Raw genomic sequence first — 18,832 nt, 5'->3', positions numbered from 1 at the left:
TGGTATACTTATACTTGTGTGTAATTTACTAATTGAAGCTAAACTTTTTTTTAAAGGAAATTAATCAAAATTGGACTGTGATAAATGGGGAGCACAAAGTTAAGTAATTAAGAAAAAAGTCTTTAGATCGGGGCGGGCAAACTTTGTTTGGCCTGAGGGCCGCATCAGGTTTTTGAAATTGTATAGAGGGCTGGTTAGGGGAAGGGGGCGTGGCCCAGACCCCACCCCCTATCTGCTCCCCCTGCCCCATCCACCCCACCCCCCCCCGCCCGGCTCACTGTCCCCTGACCGCCCTCAGAACCCCCGCCCCTGACTGCCCCCCACCACCCCATCCAACCCCCCCTCCTTCCTGACTGCCCCCCTGAACCCCTGCCCCATCCAACCACCCCTTTTCCCTGTCCCCTGACTGCCCACCACCACCCCATCCAACCCCCCCTCCTTCCTGACTGCCCCCCCGGACTCCCACCCCCATTCAACCTCCCTGTTCCCCGCCCTCTGACTGCCCTGATCCCATCCACACCCCCGCCCCCTGACCACCCCCCCGAATTCCCCTGCCCTCTATCCAACTCTCCCACCCACCCCGCTCCCTGCCTTCTTACCGTGCTGCCTGGAGCACCGGTGGCTGGCGGCGCTACAGCCATGCAGCACAGAGCACCAGGTCAGGCTGGGCTCTGCAGCGGCACTGCCCCAGGAGCTTGCAGCCCCGCCACCCAGAGCATTGCGGCGGGGCGAGCTGAGGCTGCGGGGAAGGGGGAACAGCAGGGGAGGGGCCAGGGGCTAGCTTCCCGGGCCAGGAGCTCAGGGGCTGGGCAGGAGAGTCTGGCCTGCTGGCTGTAGTTTGCCCACCTCTGTCTTAGATGCTAGGAGTATAGGATACCATCCACCAAGACAGGAAGGCTTGTTCATGCCAGACAGAAAGACAATGTTAGTCTTATTGGGAAAAGGGGGAAGTTCTTCATAAGAACATAAGAAAGGCTATACTGGATTAGACCAAGGGTCCATCCAGCCCAGCATCCTGCCAACAGTGGCCAATGCCAGGTGCCCCAGAGGGAGTGAACCTACCAGGCAATGATCAAGTGATCTCTCTCCTGCCATCCATCTCCACGCTCTGACAAACAGAGGCTAGGGATACTATTCCTTACCTATCCTGGTTAATAGCCATTAATGAACTTAACCTCCATGAATTTATCCAGTTCTCTTTTAAACCCTGTTATAGTCTTAGCCTTTACAACCTCCTCAGGAAAGGAGTTCCACACGTTGACTGTGCGCTGTGTGAAGAAGAAATTCCTTTTATTTGTTTTAAACCTGCTGCCCATTAATTTCATTTGGTGGCCCCTAGTTCTTATATTATGGGAACAAGTAAATAACTTTTCCTTATTCACTTTCTCCACACCACTCATGATTTTATATACCTCTATCATATCCCTACTTCGTCTCCTCTTTTTCAAGCTGAAAAGTCCTAGCCTCTTTAATCTCTCCTCATATGGGACCCGTTCCAAACCCCTAATAATTTTAGTTACCCTTCTCTGAACCTTTTCTAATGCCAGTATATCTTTTTTGAGATGAGGAGACCACATATGTATGCAGTATTCAAGATGTGGGCATACTATGGATTTGTATAAGAGCAATAAAATATTCTCCGTATTCTCTATCCCTTTTTTAATGATTCCTAACATCTTGTTTGCTTTTTTGACTGCCGCTGCACACTGCTTGGACATCTTCAGAGAACTATCCACGATGACTCCAAGATCTTTCCTGATTAGTTGTAGCTAAATTAGCCCCCGTCATATTGTATGTATAGTTGAGGTTATTTTTTTCCAACGTGCATTACTTTACATTTATCCAAATTAAATTTCATTTGCCTTTTTTTTTTTTTTTTTTTGTCCAATTACTTAATTTTGTGAGATCTTTTTGAAGTTCTTCACAGTCTGCTTTGGTCTTAACTATCTTGAGTGGTTTAGTATCGTCTGCAAACTTTGCCACTTCACTGTTTACCCCATTCTCCAGATCATTTATGAATAAGTTGAATAAGATTGGTCCTAGGACTGACTCCTGGGGAACACCACTAGTTACCCCTCTCCATTCTGCAAATTTACCATTTATTCCTTTGTTCCCTGTCTTTTAACCAGTTCTCAATCCATGAAAGGATCTTCCCTCTTATCCCATGACAACTTAATTTATGTAAGAGCCTTTGGTGAGGGACCTTGTCAAAGGCTTTCTGGAAATCTAAGTACACTATATCCACTGGATCGCCCTTTTGTCCACATGTTTTCTGACCCCTTCAAAAAACTCTAATGGATTAGTAAGACATGATTTCCCTTTACAGAAACCATGTTGACTTTTGCCCAACAATTTATGTTCTTCTATGTGTCTGACAATTTTATTCTTTACTATTGTTTCAACTAGTTTGCCCAGTACTGACGTTAGACTTACCCGTCTATAATTGTCGGGATCACTTCTAGAGCCCTTTTAAAAAATATTGGTGTTAATTAGCTTTCATATTTCTGATTTGAAATATTGCATAGCTCACAAATACACAACGCTGATCTGGTTAGGGTTACTTTACTGCACTATCTTTCGCTGCGTGGACTTGTAGGCTCTAAAGTTTTACATTATTTCATTTTTGAATGCAGTTATTTTTGTATATAATTCTATATTTGTAAGTTCAACTTTCATGATAAAGAGATTGCACTACAGTACTTGTATTCAATGAATTGAAAAATACTATTTTTTACAATGCAAATATTTGTAATCAAAAATAAATACGAAGTGATCACTGTACACTTTGTATTCTGTGTTGTAATTGAAAGCAATATATTTGAAAATGTGGAAAACATCCACAAATATTTAATAGAATACCATTTAACAGTAGGATTAATTGCTGTTAATTTTTTTAATCATTTGACAGCCCTACTTGTAACTGCTCCCTTAAGTTCTGATGCTGGGAGGATGCTGAACATCGAGTTTGTAACTGAGGTCAGCATCTCCCAGACGCAGTAAATCTGTGCTATCGCGCACCTCACTGCATAGTGAAGGTTCATCTTATTCTGGATTTTTTTAAAGATGGACTCTAAAACAGACTTATTTTTGGTAAACAATGGTTTAATTTTTTAAAACAAAAATAAAATTGTATTTGCAAGATAAACCATCAGCAGTCGAGAGGTATTTTTCTGCAAGAAATGTGTCGGCAGCATATAAACTAAAACAAACTCCGGAAAATTACATTAGAATCGCAGTGTTCAGTGATGACTCGCTTAGGTGGCATTGATATGTATGTGCATTTGCTTGACGGTAAGAGATGAAATTAATATAACAAGTCTTGTAATAAAAGAAATCCTAAAATAGTCTTTAATTGGAAAATGAGTTCCTTGAAAACCATCTGCATTAACATCTTTTTAAGAATTCACAATTTGTTTTTGAAACTGCCATTGAATAATTGAATAATGGGTTTGGTTTTTTTATTCTTCTTCCCCCTTTATATAAGGAAGCACGTTTTCTCATTAGATCTATAGATCACCTCAGATGCATTGTTAATGCCCACATACAGCATGGTAAGTACAAAACTATTGTTAAAGAACATCCTTGATAAAATTTCAGGAGAGCAAAATAAATTAGTGTGCATAGAGATTGATTTAAATCTGTACAGTTTGTTGTGCTGGCCAAGCACCTCTGCCTAAATCGGGGACTCTGATGCTGACAGTCAAGCTCCCCCAGTTTTCCCCTTCGAACTAGTTGCACTCCTTTTCTTCCACAAAGATTGAGGTGTGTAGATAGGGCTAAACCATGTTTTTAAAAAAAACAAAAAACCCACAAGTCCTTCCTTGTTAGAACACGATTTGGTCACATCCACACATGCTTTTGCTAAATTGTTGAAAACTAGTTTAGTTTGAAGCATAGTCAAACACATTTCTGTAAAACTGGGCTAACTTTTTTAATCGTTATGGGGGTTAGTCCTAGTCCAACTCCATTCATCACTCAGGGCCTGCCCTTCAATATTGCCTGTTTACACTGTGCATCATAGACAATAGTCCTGTTCTAGGCCACTTCACTGCTTTCAAGCACAATACAGTATATGACTAAAGCACTAGTGATAACCTATTATACTCTGTGTTCAGCCCCAGGCTCGCTGCCTGTCTAACAGTTCCTTTAATCACGGTACACAATATGATATTCTTAATGGATTAGCCATAGATGTAATGAATCTTTCTGGGCACCAAAGCAGTCCTGTTCTTCTGACATTGAAACTGGGATTTTGTCCTTGTTGCTTTATAATTCAGCTGATTTGACATCTGCTTCCCTCTACAATCTCCTTCTCTCCTGATTCCCCACTACTAAAGGAACACTGGGCCCATGTAGTTCTGGGTTTTGAACTATTTGTGCTTTGGCGCCAGATGCGATCTTAAGGGAATGCAAATCCCATGAGACCACTGTGTGACTATATAGTGAAGTCTGACTTATCCTTTTGTTGGAGACAGATTAATCTATGTCTCAAAGTACTGTTTCATCTCTGTTCTATTGTACACCCATTAATTTTTAAAACAGTCCTCTCTCTCTTCTTCTGCAATAACTTTCATTGTATGAGTTTACGTTAAATCTGTTTTAATGCTCCATTCAGATGAAGTTTATATTTCTGTAATTGTTTTTAGGTATTGCTCTAATGATGTGGAATACATTTATAGTAAAAAGGCTCTCTGCTGCTACGTACCTAATGGACAAGGTAAACATGCTATTGTGGCTGGTAGTTTTAAGTTCAGTTCTTACTGATTAATTTTTTATTTACAGAGAAATTAAGCTATCAAATATTTAAAACGTTGCTTTTTGGTTTTGGCGCATCTTTGATTGTAGAGGTAAACTATGCTGCTTGAGTGGTTTCATTATATTAATTGGGTAATACTTGTTTTTGAAAAGCATATATTGGGAAATGCTTATTTTTAAAAAATATCACATTTGTTTGTTCTATTGGAATGATCTTATTGTAAGTTTTAATAAGCAGCTGAAGTTGGCAGATATTTTCACACGCCAATAATGAGTATACACTTAATTTTTTCTCACTTGACACTAGCATAAAACTATACTGAATTGGTGAATTCCAAAAAGTTCTCCTTTGCAATAAAATGTAAGTCTTAAAAATCTTTACCAATGATTTTATTTTAAGGAATGTGAGCTTTCCATTCCTGTATTATCTATCCTATACATTTTATCAACCTGGTAACTAATAAATTAGCTTAATAGATAACCCAAGAAGTACATTTTTTTTCTATGCATTTCTGTACCTGCACTTGATGGTTTTTACCATGAAACCTTTATTAAGATCACACAAGTTGCTTTTTGGCTTGAGTACCATATTCCTTCTAGGCTTTGGGGTATTAAAGATGCAAAAACATATCCTGGATGGTGCTGAACACTTTCAGCTCCCCTGGTTTGCTGAATCAGTCTTGTATTATAGGACCTGTTTGCCATCAGTTCTGCCAGGCTATGTCTGTCCTAAATATGTCTGTTGATATGAGCTTTCAGACATTTAGTACTGAATTAACTGGCTTACTTAGGGAGGAAAGGGGGTGATTCCAAATTGTGTTTAAGTGCTATCAAATAATGGGTCTATTTAAACTGAAGAAATTTACCTCTGGTGTATCAATTTGCAAGTTGTACAGGGGAGCTAATTGATCGCTCGCATGCTAGTACGGAGAAGTCCAGATATTGGTAATTCAGATTTTAGGGCAAAAGAGGAGAGTACCAAAGTAATATGCTGTGATGACGTTAGAGATGCTGGGGTATCATCATTTCTGTCCCCTCTTCTTTCTTTTTTTCCTTTTCATTTTTTCCTATTCTCCTTTCTGTGGCTTATCTTTTTTTGTATCATTTATTCATTTCCCATGTACCCTTCTGCAACTAGACTCATGGCTGCAGAAGAATTCAGTTAGTCCCATCTCTTAAGCAAAAGTTCTTTACCTGATTGTACTGCTTGTATTTTTACAGCCCCCTGCTTCTGTAGTACCTTGGTGCATTAACATCTAAATAAGTACGGGTAAAGATTTTCTGCCTTATTTATTCAATCTTTTAACATACTTTCTTACCTAACACTTTGAACATATCCATGTGCAATATCTGTTAAAAGTGAGCTACCATTACTTTATGTATGTAAATGTGTTCGAAAGCTCCAGTTCAGGACTCCTTAGACATTTGTATACATATTACAATATACCAACAAAAGGATAAATATCTGTAATAACTTATCCAGCCTTCCCACGGCTCTCAAAATATAAACTGCCCCAAATAGTGTTTGATATATTAGCAGTTATTCAATTCCCAAAGTGACTATGAAAAGTCCTCCAACCTACAGACTTTGGGTATAGCATGGTGGATGCTCTTAATTCAAGTTGCTATATGAATTCTGGGGCCATATATCTTCCTTCAGCTGTTGATTAGACTGTGCTGTGGTACCCTAATCACAACAGAGTTTGGATCAGTGAGATCTTTATACCATGGGAAGAGTAACTTCCATCTACATGTGTTTTTCATCATCTGCCAAAGGTTCATTGAGCTGTGGAAATTGGAGCTTAGCAGCACTATCGTAACTTTCCCAAACAGGCAATAGAGATCTGACTCTTGCTCGGAATTCAGACAGGAAAGTGTGTGATGAGTTACACTGTATAATTTTCTTATTGCGGCTTCCCTATCTCAATTGCTATTCTGCAGTGTCCATTTTTCCTTGTTTCTTTTTCATATTTGTCATGTATTTCATCTTCATTCTGATTTCATTCTTGATACTGTTGCCCCAATCCTGCACTACTGAGGTCTTTGGGAGTCTCTGAGCCCTGGTCTACACTGTGGGGGGTGGGGGAGATCGATCTAAGTTATGCAACTTTAGCTATGTGAATAACGTAGCTGACGTCGACATACTTAGATCGACTTACCGTGGTGAGTCGACTGCTGCCACTCCCCCATCGACTCTGCTTGCGCCTCTTGCGGCGCTGGAGTACAGGAGTGGACGGGAGAGGGCTAAAGGATCGATTTATCGCGTCTAGACTAGACACGATAAATCGATCCCCACTGGCTCGATCGCTGCCCGCCGAGCCAGCGGGTAGTGTAGACGTACCCTGAGTTGCTGTCAGTAGGCTTTGGTTCAGGTTTTATGTGCCTTTTAGTTCTCTCACATCAGTTTTACACCAACATAACTCCATTTGTTTCAGTGGAATTTTTCCTTCGCTCTCCCTGATATAAACTAGGTCAGAATCAGGCCCAGTGTGATTGAACCAGCTAGAAATGATGAAGAACAGAGAAATTTCAACTTAACATTTCACATTTTTTCCATAACTGAACATGCTCCACATGTAACAGGAAACTGATTGTCAACCTTGAAACACAATTTCAGTGCAAATTGAAGAGATTGAGAGCCAGAGTTTGTCATTAGCTGCTAAAAGTTTTATTTTTTCTCTGCCTCAATATTTAAATGATTCAAAAGCCAGTGAAGTAGTTGCAGCGCTTCAGAGATTTATGAAGGATTGCTCTAAGAATTTCCTTACCTATATTTAGCATTCTTGTATGTGATAACTTTGTGAATATTAAGTAAAAAGTCAAATGAAGATTACCCTCATTTAAAGATGCATCTTGTGAAAAATCAGTTCAAACAGTTGAAACTTGAATTGGATCCCAAGAGGGTAGCTCTATCTTGCAATAACACAGATTTTCTCCTAGCTGAAGGTAGCCTATTTAACATGTTATTCCGAGAGTCAAGCCTTTAGCTGGGAGAGATGGTCTTGTCTTCTTTTAACCTTGTATCTCATCAGCTTCCAGTCTTCAAAGTCACTGACTTACATAATTCAATCTTCATTTAATGTTTTGAAATACTAGTTATAAAATTACTACATTAGTAGTGAAACCAACCCAAATAAATAACACTGGCAAAGATGGAAAGTTAGGAAGGGTTGTTATCATGCCACAAGATTTTTGAATAGTGTTCACCATGGGTAAATGTTTCTAAGCTCTATAGAAAAGTACATATTCGTGCTATTCAGATGAACATAAATAACGGGCTTCTTAGATTAGGAATGTTAAAATCATTCTGCAACTATTTTTTATTTCATAAGGAAGACTTTGTAGAATGTTTAAACATCTTGAAAATGACTGTTGCATGTACAGTCTGATTTTTCAGATGGCAGATAAATAAATCACACAGATGAGACAGTGTGGAAAACTTCAGGCTGTAAGGAATGTTTTTGCCAAAAGCTTTGCCCATTGAAAATATTCAACATAGAAACTGCTTCTCAGCTCTTTTTGTACTATAGCCTGTATCCAGTCCCAGTTCTTTTAATTAAGATAGCCAGTATATTGTATCGATCTTTGTAGAAATTTTTTTCTGTTGTATAAGGAAAATAAGTTACTAATACTAAGTTAATACTTTAACAAACAGATTGCTCATGTGTCAGACTTATGCTGAAAATTTGTTCTATAATAGGTTGGAAAAGCTCCGAAGGACAGATTATGCAGAAGGGCAAGTAATGCTTTATTTATCTAAAGATGACAAGGAATTTAGAAATATTTGATTACATTTTGTTTCAATGGTCATTACATCTGTTTTTCATGTTTTTAATGTGACAACGCATAAGGAGATCTGGGTGGGAAAGATTAAAATAAAAAATATTGATGAATTTTAGCCAGTCTTAAATTTCCAGTTTGACAACTCAAAGTTGAAAGCTGTAGACAAATCTAGTAAAAAATGGAACAGAAAGTGAACTTGAGACTGAAGCTTACCTGACTAACATTTTGTCCACATAATTTTATCAACTCCTGGAAGAGTTAATTGAAACTATGTTCCGGGGATAGTGCGTTGTTTGTTTGTTTCTGATAAAATTCTTCGCAGAATATAATTACTTAATAGAACAATGTATTAAGTGGATAGAATAAGCAACTTTCATAGTCAAGACTTTTTCCAGATGTTGCAAAGCTTTATTGAAATTCTCAAATTCTACTTTTGTCTGTTCTATCCAAATCTTTTGTTGCAACTATTTGGCCTTAACATAATGAGATAAAGGAACTGAAATTAGCACTAGTGCTTTTTGTATATTCTCTAGCAAAGCCTGCCCTCCCAGAAATGTAAACAGTGCTGATAAAGACCCTTCTTTCTGTCTGTTTCAACTAAAATGTTTTAAAATGCATCCAAGCGAAATCATGTTGCAGAAATTTACTCTGTTTATTTAATAGGATGTAGGTATGGGTGATACTGCAATGACATCTTTTCTTGGCTCATGTTCAGATCTTCTTCAAACCTTAATGGAGGTAAAAAAATATTTTTTTGATTAGAAAATACATAAGAACATGCATGGTTTTAGTAGTAAGTTTTTGCCATGAAAATTGAAGGCAACATGAATAATATAGCTACAATTACTTTAATGACTTCATTTAACCAAAGTCTGTGAATTATTTTCTAGTGAACATGGAACATTTCTATTATTTTTTTAAAATACTTTTGCAGGAGAAATTGTGGCTTGTAATATAACTCCTGTTTGTTTTTAATAGAGATTCTCATAATCTTTCTGAACAGTATCTTAAAGTAATCATTTTTTTGAATGCTGATTGCTCTGCATTGCTGTACTAGGCTGATGTTAGTAGTGATGAAATGCAAGCTCCAGTATTGGACACAGAAGATGCCTGGGTGTCAGCTGAAGGACCAATCTCAATAGTAGAGCTAGCCCTGGAGCAGAAACACATCCACTACCCACTTGTCGAACACCAGTCGGTATTGTGCACTATATTATACGGAATCATGAGGTTTTCTCTGAAGAGTGTGAAACCTCTCTCACTCTTTGACAGTAAGGTATGTCTTTTAAAGGTGTTATGAGTACATGTTTTATAATATAATGCTGTCCTTGCTGCTGCTAGTTAACAAGCATGCATGTTTTATCAGTTATTTATAACTAGTTCTTCAAACACAGTATGTAGATTGATGTCATGCCAAAGATAATTGGTGCACTCTGTTCAGCTAAGGATTGTCACTGGAACAGCAGTCCACAAACATGGTAACTTTTCTTCTGAATAGGATGTCCTGAGAGTGGTTTAGAGGTGTCAAAATCCGCTCCTTATTTTAGTCCATCTAATGACTGTTATTGCATGGTGAGAACACAGGATGCAGTCTGATTAGGTCACACGTTTGTTAGTTTGAGAACTGTAAGAACAGAGAAATTACAAATAATAAATCTTCTATTTCATTATCGTAATCTGTCACTCTCTGTATCAGTTATTCCTGATGCTTTATGCCACACTTCTTTCTCGGAAAGAACAAATAGCTAGTAGCCGTGAGAGCAGGAACAGACTGATTAAAATAAATAGTTGCTATATTTAAAATGGAATCTGTTGTTGCTCCTGAGTCCTAAAACAGATGTAAAGAAAATGTTACGTATTGAGCTGCTTTCCTCGCAGCTGAGGTGTACACACTGAGTGAATTTTAGAAATAAAGTGCTGATGTAGACTATTGTAAACTAATCCTACTTGAAAAAAAATTTGGTTCTATGCAGAACTGTCATACTACAGATGTCTCCTTAAAGATGTATTGAGATATTTTTATAAATACAAAGTACTATTTTTTTTTGTATTTTGCTATTGATTCTTGTCTAAACATAGTCCCCATTCAGCACTCTGTACCTATTTAGCAGAGCACATGCATGCATGCTTAAGTACCATTGTCTGCTAGTGAAAGATGTGACCTGTTTTTTGGGTGTGTTGCATAAAGCATCCTTTTCCCTCTACCAAAAACGTCCCTAACTCTGCAAATAAAACCACTTTCCCAGAAAGAGGAATAAAAATTGTGCTTCCTTGCCTTTTGTATATGGTTGTCATCCTCCCTTGCCTTACTTTTCATCTTTGCCTCAGTCACTCAAAATTCCCCCATGTTCTGCAAGCTGCATGGGAGAACTTCTTCGTGAAAGATCTCTAGGGAATCTCAGCTGATTGACTGTGGACTTAATAGTATATAAATGTTTCAAAGGCCACTTCATCTGATTTCTAACAAGGCAAGTCTTTATCTAGAACTAAATTGCAGCACTTGGAATTAAGTAGGATTGGATTACATGGCTACCCTGCAATTCCTTTATGTATTTCTTCTTGTTGGTGCACGGAGTTGTTTTGAGGAGTCTTGTAATTGAGGTGCACACCTTAACTGCTAGTATTTTGGTGTTTGACACCTGCCTTTTTGCACCAGCTTCCATGTCTAACATGGAGCAGGACAACTCAGTCAATTCCATGTGATGAAGCAAGGCCACCTTCAATAGAATATTATTCCATGTACATAAATGCATTTACTTCCTTTGACAAGACTCTGCCTTTTCTTGTCAAATCCAGCATGACAGCAGGACAATGGTTACTGTCACCTCTTTTTTTTTACTGTGTGCACAATTCAAGGGCCATTCAGTGAGCCTTGAAACTTAAAACAAAAAAACCCTCAAATACTTTACTTTCTTAAAAGACCCCGTGGTTGGATGTATTTCACACTAAATGTCATAGTTGGCATGTCAATCTAGAATGATAACCCTCAGGGTCTGAAACCAATGCTAGTGGCTTAAAAAAAAGATGATTTATTTCCTTATGTAATGATCGCTCCATTTGGTTAGATAACTATAGCAGATTGAGAACCCCCTGCTATTGAAATTTGTAGCCTAATTTTTAAGCTTGAATGCCAGGTGAAGTAATTAAAAAAAACTAGAAATATTAGTGAAACATATGATTGCTTAAACAAATGTTTCTTTTGTTTCATAGCCTTTCAGTAATTTAAAATACTGCATTTCTCTTTGGGATTGGAAACTAAGATGCAATAGCATTTAAATGAGGAAAAAGTATTATCCCTTCAAGTGCTTGATCAAAATGGATCTATTTTTCTCTGAATATGGGTTTTTCCTGTTCTCAATTTAGGGCAAAAATGCATTTTTCAAAGACCTGACTTCAATTCAGTTGCTGCCCAGTGGGGATATGGATCCAAACGTGTTATCCATACGCCAACAAGTGAGTTTAAATCCTTTACACTGCCACAAGGAAATATAGACCTTTAAAGGAGTTTCAGGTAAAATTAAACTGCTGCTAACTCATTTTGGTGTTTGCTTCCAAGTTCTTAATGAAAGCTGTGAGTGCAATGGTACAAGGCCAGTGCTCCGCACAAAATGCCAGAGGGCTCCCAGAAGAGGCACCACTTCCTGCTGAAAAAGACAAGGACTGGCCAACTTTGGCTCTGGATTTGGCACAGCACCTGCAGCTCAGTGAGGATGTGATTAGAAGGCATTATGTGTGTGAACTGTATAATTACGGCCTGGATCATCTCGGAGAAGAGGTAATGATTAAAAAGTGCCTTTGGCAGCTTGAGTACAGCCGGAATCATGAGGCAGAGCTAAGTTACTCAGGTCTGTAACTGGACAGTTCTGATTCATATTCCCCTTTATTTTACAAACAATTTTGACTTGGCTTGTGTTCCCCCAGCAACAGAGAACATTCTAACACTTGATTCTGGTGCACACAGTTATCTGGGACAGCCATGTTTAATTTTTTTGCAAACAAGAAAAATTATTTGGGAGGAGTGGGGGGAAGAATTCACACCTTTCGCTGATGGGATTCTACCATTAGTGCAGAACAAAACTAAACTAAGCAGTAACTGTCATTGCCAGTTGTGCTAAGCACTGAGGTCTGGGATAAGAATTCATTTTTATTTGTCAGTACAGTTAAGAAACAATGTGGGGATTCAAAGTACTCCACTTCCAATTTGAGCAGATCCTTAACCCAAACTCTAGCACTTAACTTCAGTGTCAAACTTACTTAAATGAGTTGTCACAGAAGAAACAACAAGGAGTCCTTGTGGCACCTTCAAGACTAACAAATTTATTGGGGCATAAGCTTTTGTGGGTTAGAACCCTCTTAATCGGAGGCATGGAGTGGAAAATACAGGAGCAGGTCTAAATACATGAAAAGATGGGAGTTGCCTTACCAAGTGTGAGGTCAATCTAAGGAGACAATTCAATTAACAGTAGGATACCAAGAGAGGAAAAATAATTTTTGTAGTGGTAATGAGAGTGGTCCATTTCAAACAGTTGACAAGAAGGTGTGAGTAACAGTAGGGGGAAATTAGGTTTAGGTTTTGTAATGACCCAACCACTCCCAGTCTTTATTCAGGCCTAATTTGATGGTGTCCGGTTTGCAAATTAATTCCAGTTCTGCAGTTTCCGGTTGGAGTCTGTTTTTGAAGGCTTTTTTTGTTGAAGAATTGCCACTTTGAGGTCTGTTATTGAGTGACCAGGGAGATTAAAGTGTTCTCCTACTGGTTTTTTAATGTTATAATTCCTGATGTCAGATTTGTGTCCATTTATTCTTTTGCGTAGAGAGTGTCTGGTTTGGCCAATGTACATGGCAGAGGGGCATTGCTAGCACATATCACATTGGTAGATGTGCAGGTCAACGAGCCCCTGATGGTGTTGCTGATGTGGTTAGGTGCTATGATGGTGTCCGTTGAATAGATATGTGGACAGAGTTGGCACCGGGGTTTGGTTCCTGGGTTAGTGTTTTTGTTGTGTGGTGTGCAGTTGTTGGTATTTGCTTCAGGTTGGGGGGCTGTCTGTAAGCGAGGACTGGCCTGTCTCCCAAGTAATTTCCCTCTACTGTTACTCACACCTTCTTGTCAACGGGCCACTCATTACCACTACAAAAGTTATTTTTCCACCCTTGGTATCCTACTGTTAATTGAATTGTCTCATTAGACTGACCTCACACACTTGGTAAGGCAACTCCCATCTTTTCATGTATTTAGACCTGCTCCTGTATTTTCCACTCCATGTCTCTGATGAAGTGGGTTTTAGCCCACAAAAGCTTATGCCCAAATAAATTTGTTAGTTTCTAAGGTGCCACAAGAACTCCTCGTTTTTGCTGATACAGACTAACACGGCTACCTCTCTGAAACTTGTCACAGAAGAAGAGTTTGAAAATTCATTACTCTGCATGTTCATGAAATCTTTGTGCTGTGTTCGGAATGGTGTTCTTTTGCTGTTTTGTGGTTCCAATATTGAGAGATTTTGATGCTTCTTAAAACAAAAATGCAGCCCTGAACTATCAATATTTGGAATTGTCAAACTGCATGGTGCTTAGTTTCTGCCTTCCTTAGAGGGAAGTAACAAATATGCAAAGAGGTGACACTAAAAAAGTAAATGATTTTAGAGAGCTTGAAAAATAAGCAAAATTCAAGTGTCTGTAGTAATATGCCTGTGTATAAATCACTGTAGTTCTAATCAGATGACTTTAGGGCAATGTGCAGGCTTGAGACAGTAAAAAAAGCTTTCAGTTTTCTTAGTCTATCATCTTAGCAGGAGACAGTTTTTCAAACAGAGGGGATGTGAACTCATGTTTCAAGAATCTTAAGGTATGAGCTTGAGCCTTAAGACTCACTGCCATGTAGCCATTATAAGAGTTGCATTCTACAGTGCAGGACTTGGAAAAAAATTGTGGATTTGTTCCACAATTTTCAGTAAAAGTCACTAACAAGAGTCCATACCATTGGCTGATAAATCCGTTTCAAATTCCTTCATTTGTCCTTGTATTAATTGAAGGTTAGGGCTGAAGCAAGATAAAGTAGTTTCTACATGGGTCATCTGTAATCTTGCACATTTTTACTATGAGTTTTGTTGGTATATTCCTATTCTCAGGCCATTCTTCAAGTGCATGACAAAGAAGTGCTTGCATCACAGCTACTTGTGCTGACAGGACAGAGACTGGCCTATGCTTTACTACACACACAGACGAAAGAAGGCATGGAGCTGCTGGCCAGACTTCCTCCGACACTATGTACCTGGCTTAAAGCTATGGTAGGTTCAGCCTAAATGAGAAAATAAATTTATAGAAAGCTTCCTTTTGACCAAAGACTTTTAATACTTTTAAAAATTAACATTTTTAGTAATGCTCTAGTGTAAAGTTTGAGTCCAAGCCTACCTGACTTCAGTTCTGGTTAATAGGAACAAGACAGCCCAGCATGATCAACTATCTCGTCATCTCTGCTCCATTCTACATTTTCTAAAAAGCCACACAACTTCAGTGTTACAGGTTGCAGTCAATTCAGAGGATAGAGCGAATATCTTGATTGGTTTAAAATGTGAATGTATTGCAGAAATGCCTCTTTTCACTGCTAGATTTTATTGGGAATCCTTTTACCAACACTTGAAGGGGAGTAAATTGTTCAGGTGCATGCAAACAATTGCATATTTGCTGCTCTTGAGGACAAGATGGGTAGGAGTCCAAAAATGTCCCTTTCCAAAAGTTTAAATAATTTATCTTCACTTTAATGGATGTGTCCCCACCTCCCCCGTGAAACTATCATATTATTACTCATGTTTTAAACCATGGGACTGCTTTACTGTGTAATTATTGGCAGTATGCTCAACTGCTTGTAGCTGATCTTTCTTTAGTCTGGGGACAAGACTAACTTGTGCTAAATCTGTGAAACAATTCAAGAAGTTGTAGAATGAAGCTTCTTTCAGAGGAAATAAATTGAGTTTTCTGCTGTGCACTAGTGAGTGGCATGGTTCTCTTGAGTGGTGCCAGAGTGTGATCTAAGAAGCATTCATATAAACTGCAGCATTATGTTGTATAGAAGACTCATGTCCTCCTGAATAGTGTTCCCTGTATGAGTTTCTGTAAGTTTAAAGACTGTACTGTGGGTAGCATTTATCCTAGTGAAAGTCAGGATCCTGTACAGAACTTTTCAACTTTTGATTCAGATCAAAGGAATCTGACCGTAGCAAAGGAGTTCTCTGCAGTCCTCTGTTTCCTTGAATGTACAGTTCAAAGGGGGGTGGGATGATACAAGAATAGCTGTGTTGACTTCAAACTAGTACTGGATACATCATATTTAGGCTTCATTTTACTGGGCTTAAATCCCCCACTGCTTGCTTAACTCTGATGTGTTAACTAGAGATGAGCTCAGACACCCATTTACAATTACAAGCAAACTTCATTGTGGCCTTTTCTTTCTGACACTTTTTAAAAATCCTTTTGCAGGACCCACACGATCTTCAAAATGTCGAAGTGCCAATTGCAACAACAGCGAAACTAGTAAACAAAGTAATAGAGCATTTACCGGAAAACCACGGGCAATATAGCCTTGCCTTGAATCTGATCGAGGCTGTAGAAGCAATCTCTTCATGACAATTTACGTACTAGTTTTAAACACTTCTGCTGTAAGATGAGGTAGTGCATGATTTTACACACTGAGGCTGACCTTTGTAAAGGGAAACATTCATGTGGCTTTTGTAAAATAAACTAATTTAAAAAGCAAATGCTTTTACAATGGAGTCTAAGTTCCACCCTATTGTGCATAATATATTAGGAGCTAGTAATCTTTGTACATTTGTCAATAACTCAAATGCTCCACTATTTATTTCTAGCTCAAGCACTTCTGCTCTAGCTTAAATAGATTGTTACATGTAACAGCAGTTTTATTCCACTTATTTACAAATTATATTCTTACCCTAACATGTGAGATTCTATATTTCATACTCTGAAAAAACGTTAAATGTATTTTCCATATATGCTTGGTTATTGGACAACAGTCAGTTGCATAAATCTGTATCATGTAAGGAAAAATGTTAGGCTATCATGTTTTTCTGAAATAAAAATGGTCGTGTTTAATTTCCATAAAAGAGTTCTATTCTGAAGGGCCCCTAGTAGTTAATCTTCAGAGGAGCCAGAGTTGATGGAGGGGCTCACTTCCTGTAACAGCAGTACAAAACACCTTGCAGTCTCAATGAAGATAAAATTAGAAAGAGGAACGCACCCATCAAAGTTCAAGTATTGGGGAAGAATACTCTTAAGGCCATCACTGTAGAAACAAACATCACTTTACCAATAAGGCCTCACCCAAACAAGATTGGAGCGTAAGTTTCCTAGTGCGGCTGTTATGGAAATCCTGGTGAAGTTAGGATCAAGCCCCTGGTCTTAATACTTCACTTGCTTAAATGAGTTATTTAGAACACACTCTTTCTGGTAAGAGTAGAACTACACCATGGGATAATGCACCCTCTGGGGTGTGATTTCTAAAGTGCATTAACGTGTGATACATTAAAACAGCATTATGTTAAAGTGTGCTAGGGAACTTCTAGTGGGAACCAGCAGGGTCGATACAGACCAATTAAAGTATAAGATGTTAACATGCTTTAGAAATCATACCCTTGTAGTGTGCATTATTGCCCACTGTGCTGAAGATCTGTAATACAGAAAACCTGCGTTTTACAAAACCTTGTGTGTTCTTCGTAGTACAGTGCCCCAGGATATCTGTATTAGGAAGCCAGAATCCTTAAGTTTTGGGTGGTATTTTTCAAGCCATCAGAAGCAGACCACCATTCTGATCTTACAGCAGCTGAGTATCCCTGTTGTCCTCTGATATACATGTTTTCTGTGAACATCAGGACTGGAAGAATGATTCTCACCAATTCCTGTATCAGTTATAATGGAAACAGCTAGCTGACTCCTGTAACTTGCACTTGTCTGTAATTGTTAACTATACACAATCATAAATCTACCTTATTATATAAAGGAATTTGGTGATAACAATAGGACATAAGATTTACCAATACTAGAAGTAACCTACTCAGTAGTGATTACCTTCTCTGAGGTGTGCTGCTGTTATCAGGGAACTACTGTTAAAACAGGAACAAGAACAGTTTGTGGAGGTGGGGATTGCCACTCCCTTGTAGAATGACAAGCTACAAGAAGGGTTCACTTGAAATAAACACTTTTAAATTGACAGACAGTCTGAAGTTTACTTATTCAGTATTCTTGGCTCTTAATGTACAGAAATCAGTTTACAATGCTACTTCACCTCTAGCAATATGGAGGCTTTTTGAAAAACACAGCATTCTGTTTTGCATTTTAAAGAATATAGCTATAATTCATTTATGCCTATTGCTGTTGTATGACATTATGGTTACCATGAAGGGTATTGTGCTAGTGAAAGCAAATAATGGCCAGTACCTGCCAACTTTATAGACTGATTCAGTATATTGACAAGTTAAATACTGGTAAGAGACACGTGGCTGTCTGAGATGTTCTAGGGTAAGACTGTAGGGCAGTTTCCTCTGAGGCTACTGTAGGCCTTTTTATATGATGCCTTGTCTAGACGCGATAAATCGACCCCCGAGCACTCCATCGACTCCTGTACTCCACCGGCACGAGAGGCGCAGGCAGAGTTGACGGGGGAGCGGCAGCAGTCGACTCAGCGCGGTGAAGACACCACAGTAAGTTGATGTAAGTACGTCGACTTCAGCTACGCTATTCACGTAGATGAAGTTGCGTAACTTAGATCAATTCCGCCCCCCCGTGTAGACCAGGCCTAAGGGTTGTTTCTTGTTTACATTAAATCCCTTCACGCTACCAGAGCAGCATGAAGGAACTTAGTGTAATTGAGAATCAAGGCCTAAAGTGTTATGTGAAACACTTTACATCAACCCTGTAACGTACTGTAAGTAATAAGATTATGTATATACTGCTATTTTCTGTGTCACTTGCTGTGGAGTTGTGTAAATCAAATAAAGCTGGGATTTGATTCTAGTTTTTGCCTTCCCTGGGCATGCAGACCTGAACTATGATGTATAGTTAAATATTTTTCCTTACCCGTTACTCCAGCGTACAGAAGGTTTAGCTGAACTACGCAACTTCACAAAGTCCGTTTACACCACTATGAATAAAGTAATTTAGACTTCACGATCTTCAGTGCTAGGCAATAGCCTGCCATTTCAGTAGTTGATCTCCTCTTTTACAATAGCCATCAAGATAAGTTACCGCTGGTTTCAGAGAAAGGACTCTACTTACTTTAGACCAC

General features: G+C 38.7%; 1 protein-coding gene across 3 annotated transcripts in view; it reads left to right on the top strand.

Moving 5' to 3' along the window:
- Nucleotides 1–18,561, top strand: part of RAB3GAP2 (RAB3 GTPase activating non-catalytic protein subunit 2) — an 87,263-nt gene extending 68,702 nt beyond the window's left edge. For all 3 annotated transcript variants that reach the window (XM_054023561.1, XM_054023560.1, XM_054023559.1), the window contains 9 exons: nt 3,485–3,551; nt 4,647–4,717; nt 8,456–8,491; nt 9,202–9,276; nt 9,596–9,814; nt 11,902–11,991; nt 12,095–12,313; nt 14,667–14,825; nt 16,015–18,561. In XM_054023561.1, the coding sequence (XP_053879536.1) occupies nt 3,485–3,551; nt 4,647–4,717; nt 8,456–8,491; nt 9,202–9,276; nt 9,596–9,814; nt 11,902–11,991; nt 12,095–12,313; nt 14,667–14,825; nt 16,015–16,161 (1,083 nt within the window). In that variant the 3' untranslated portion in view covers nt 16,162–18,561. The remainder of the gene's footprint in view (nt 1–3,484; nt 3,552–4,646; nt 4,718–8,455; nt 8,492–9,201; nt 9,277–9,595; nt 9,815–11,901; nt 11,992–12,094; nt 12,314–14,666; nt 14,826–16,014) is intronic.
- Nucleotides 18,562–18,832: the final 271 nt, after the last annotated feature.

This window comes from Malaclemys terrapin, chromosome 3 (genome assembly GCF_027887155.1).
Source record: "Malaclemys terrapin pileata isolate rMalTer1 chromosome 3, rMalTer1.hap1, whole genome shotgun sequence".
NCBI classification, from domain to species: Eukaryota; Metazoa; Chordata; order Testudines; family Emydidae; genus Malaclemys; species Malaclemys terrapin.
This window is presented reverse-complemented; position numbering and strand designations above follow the sequence as displayed.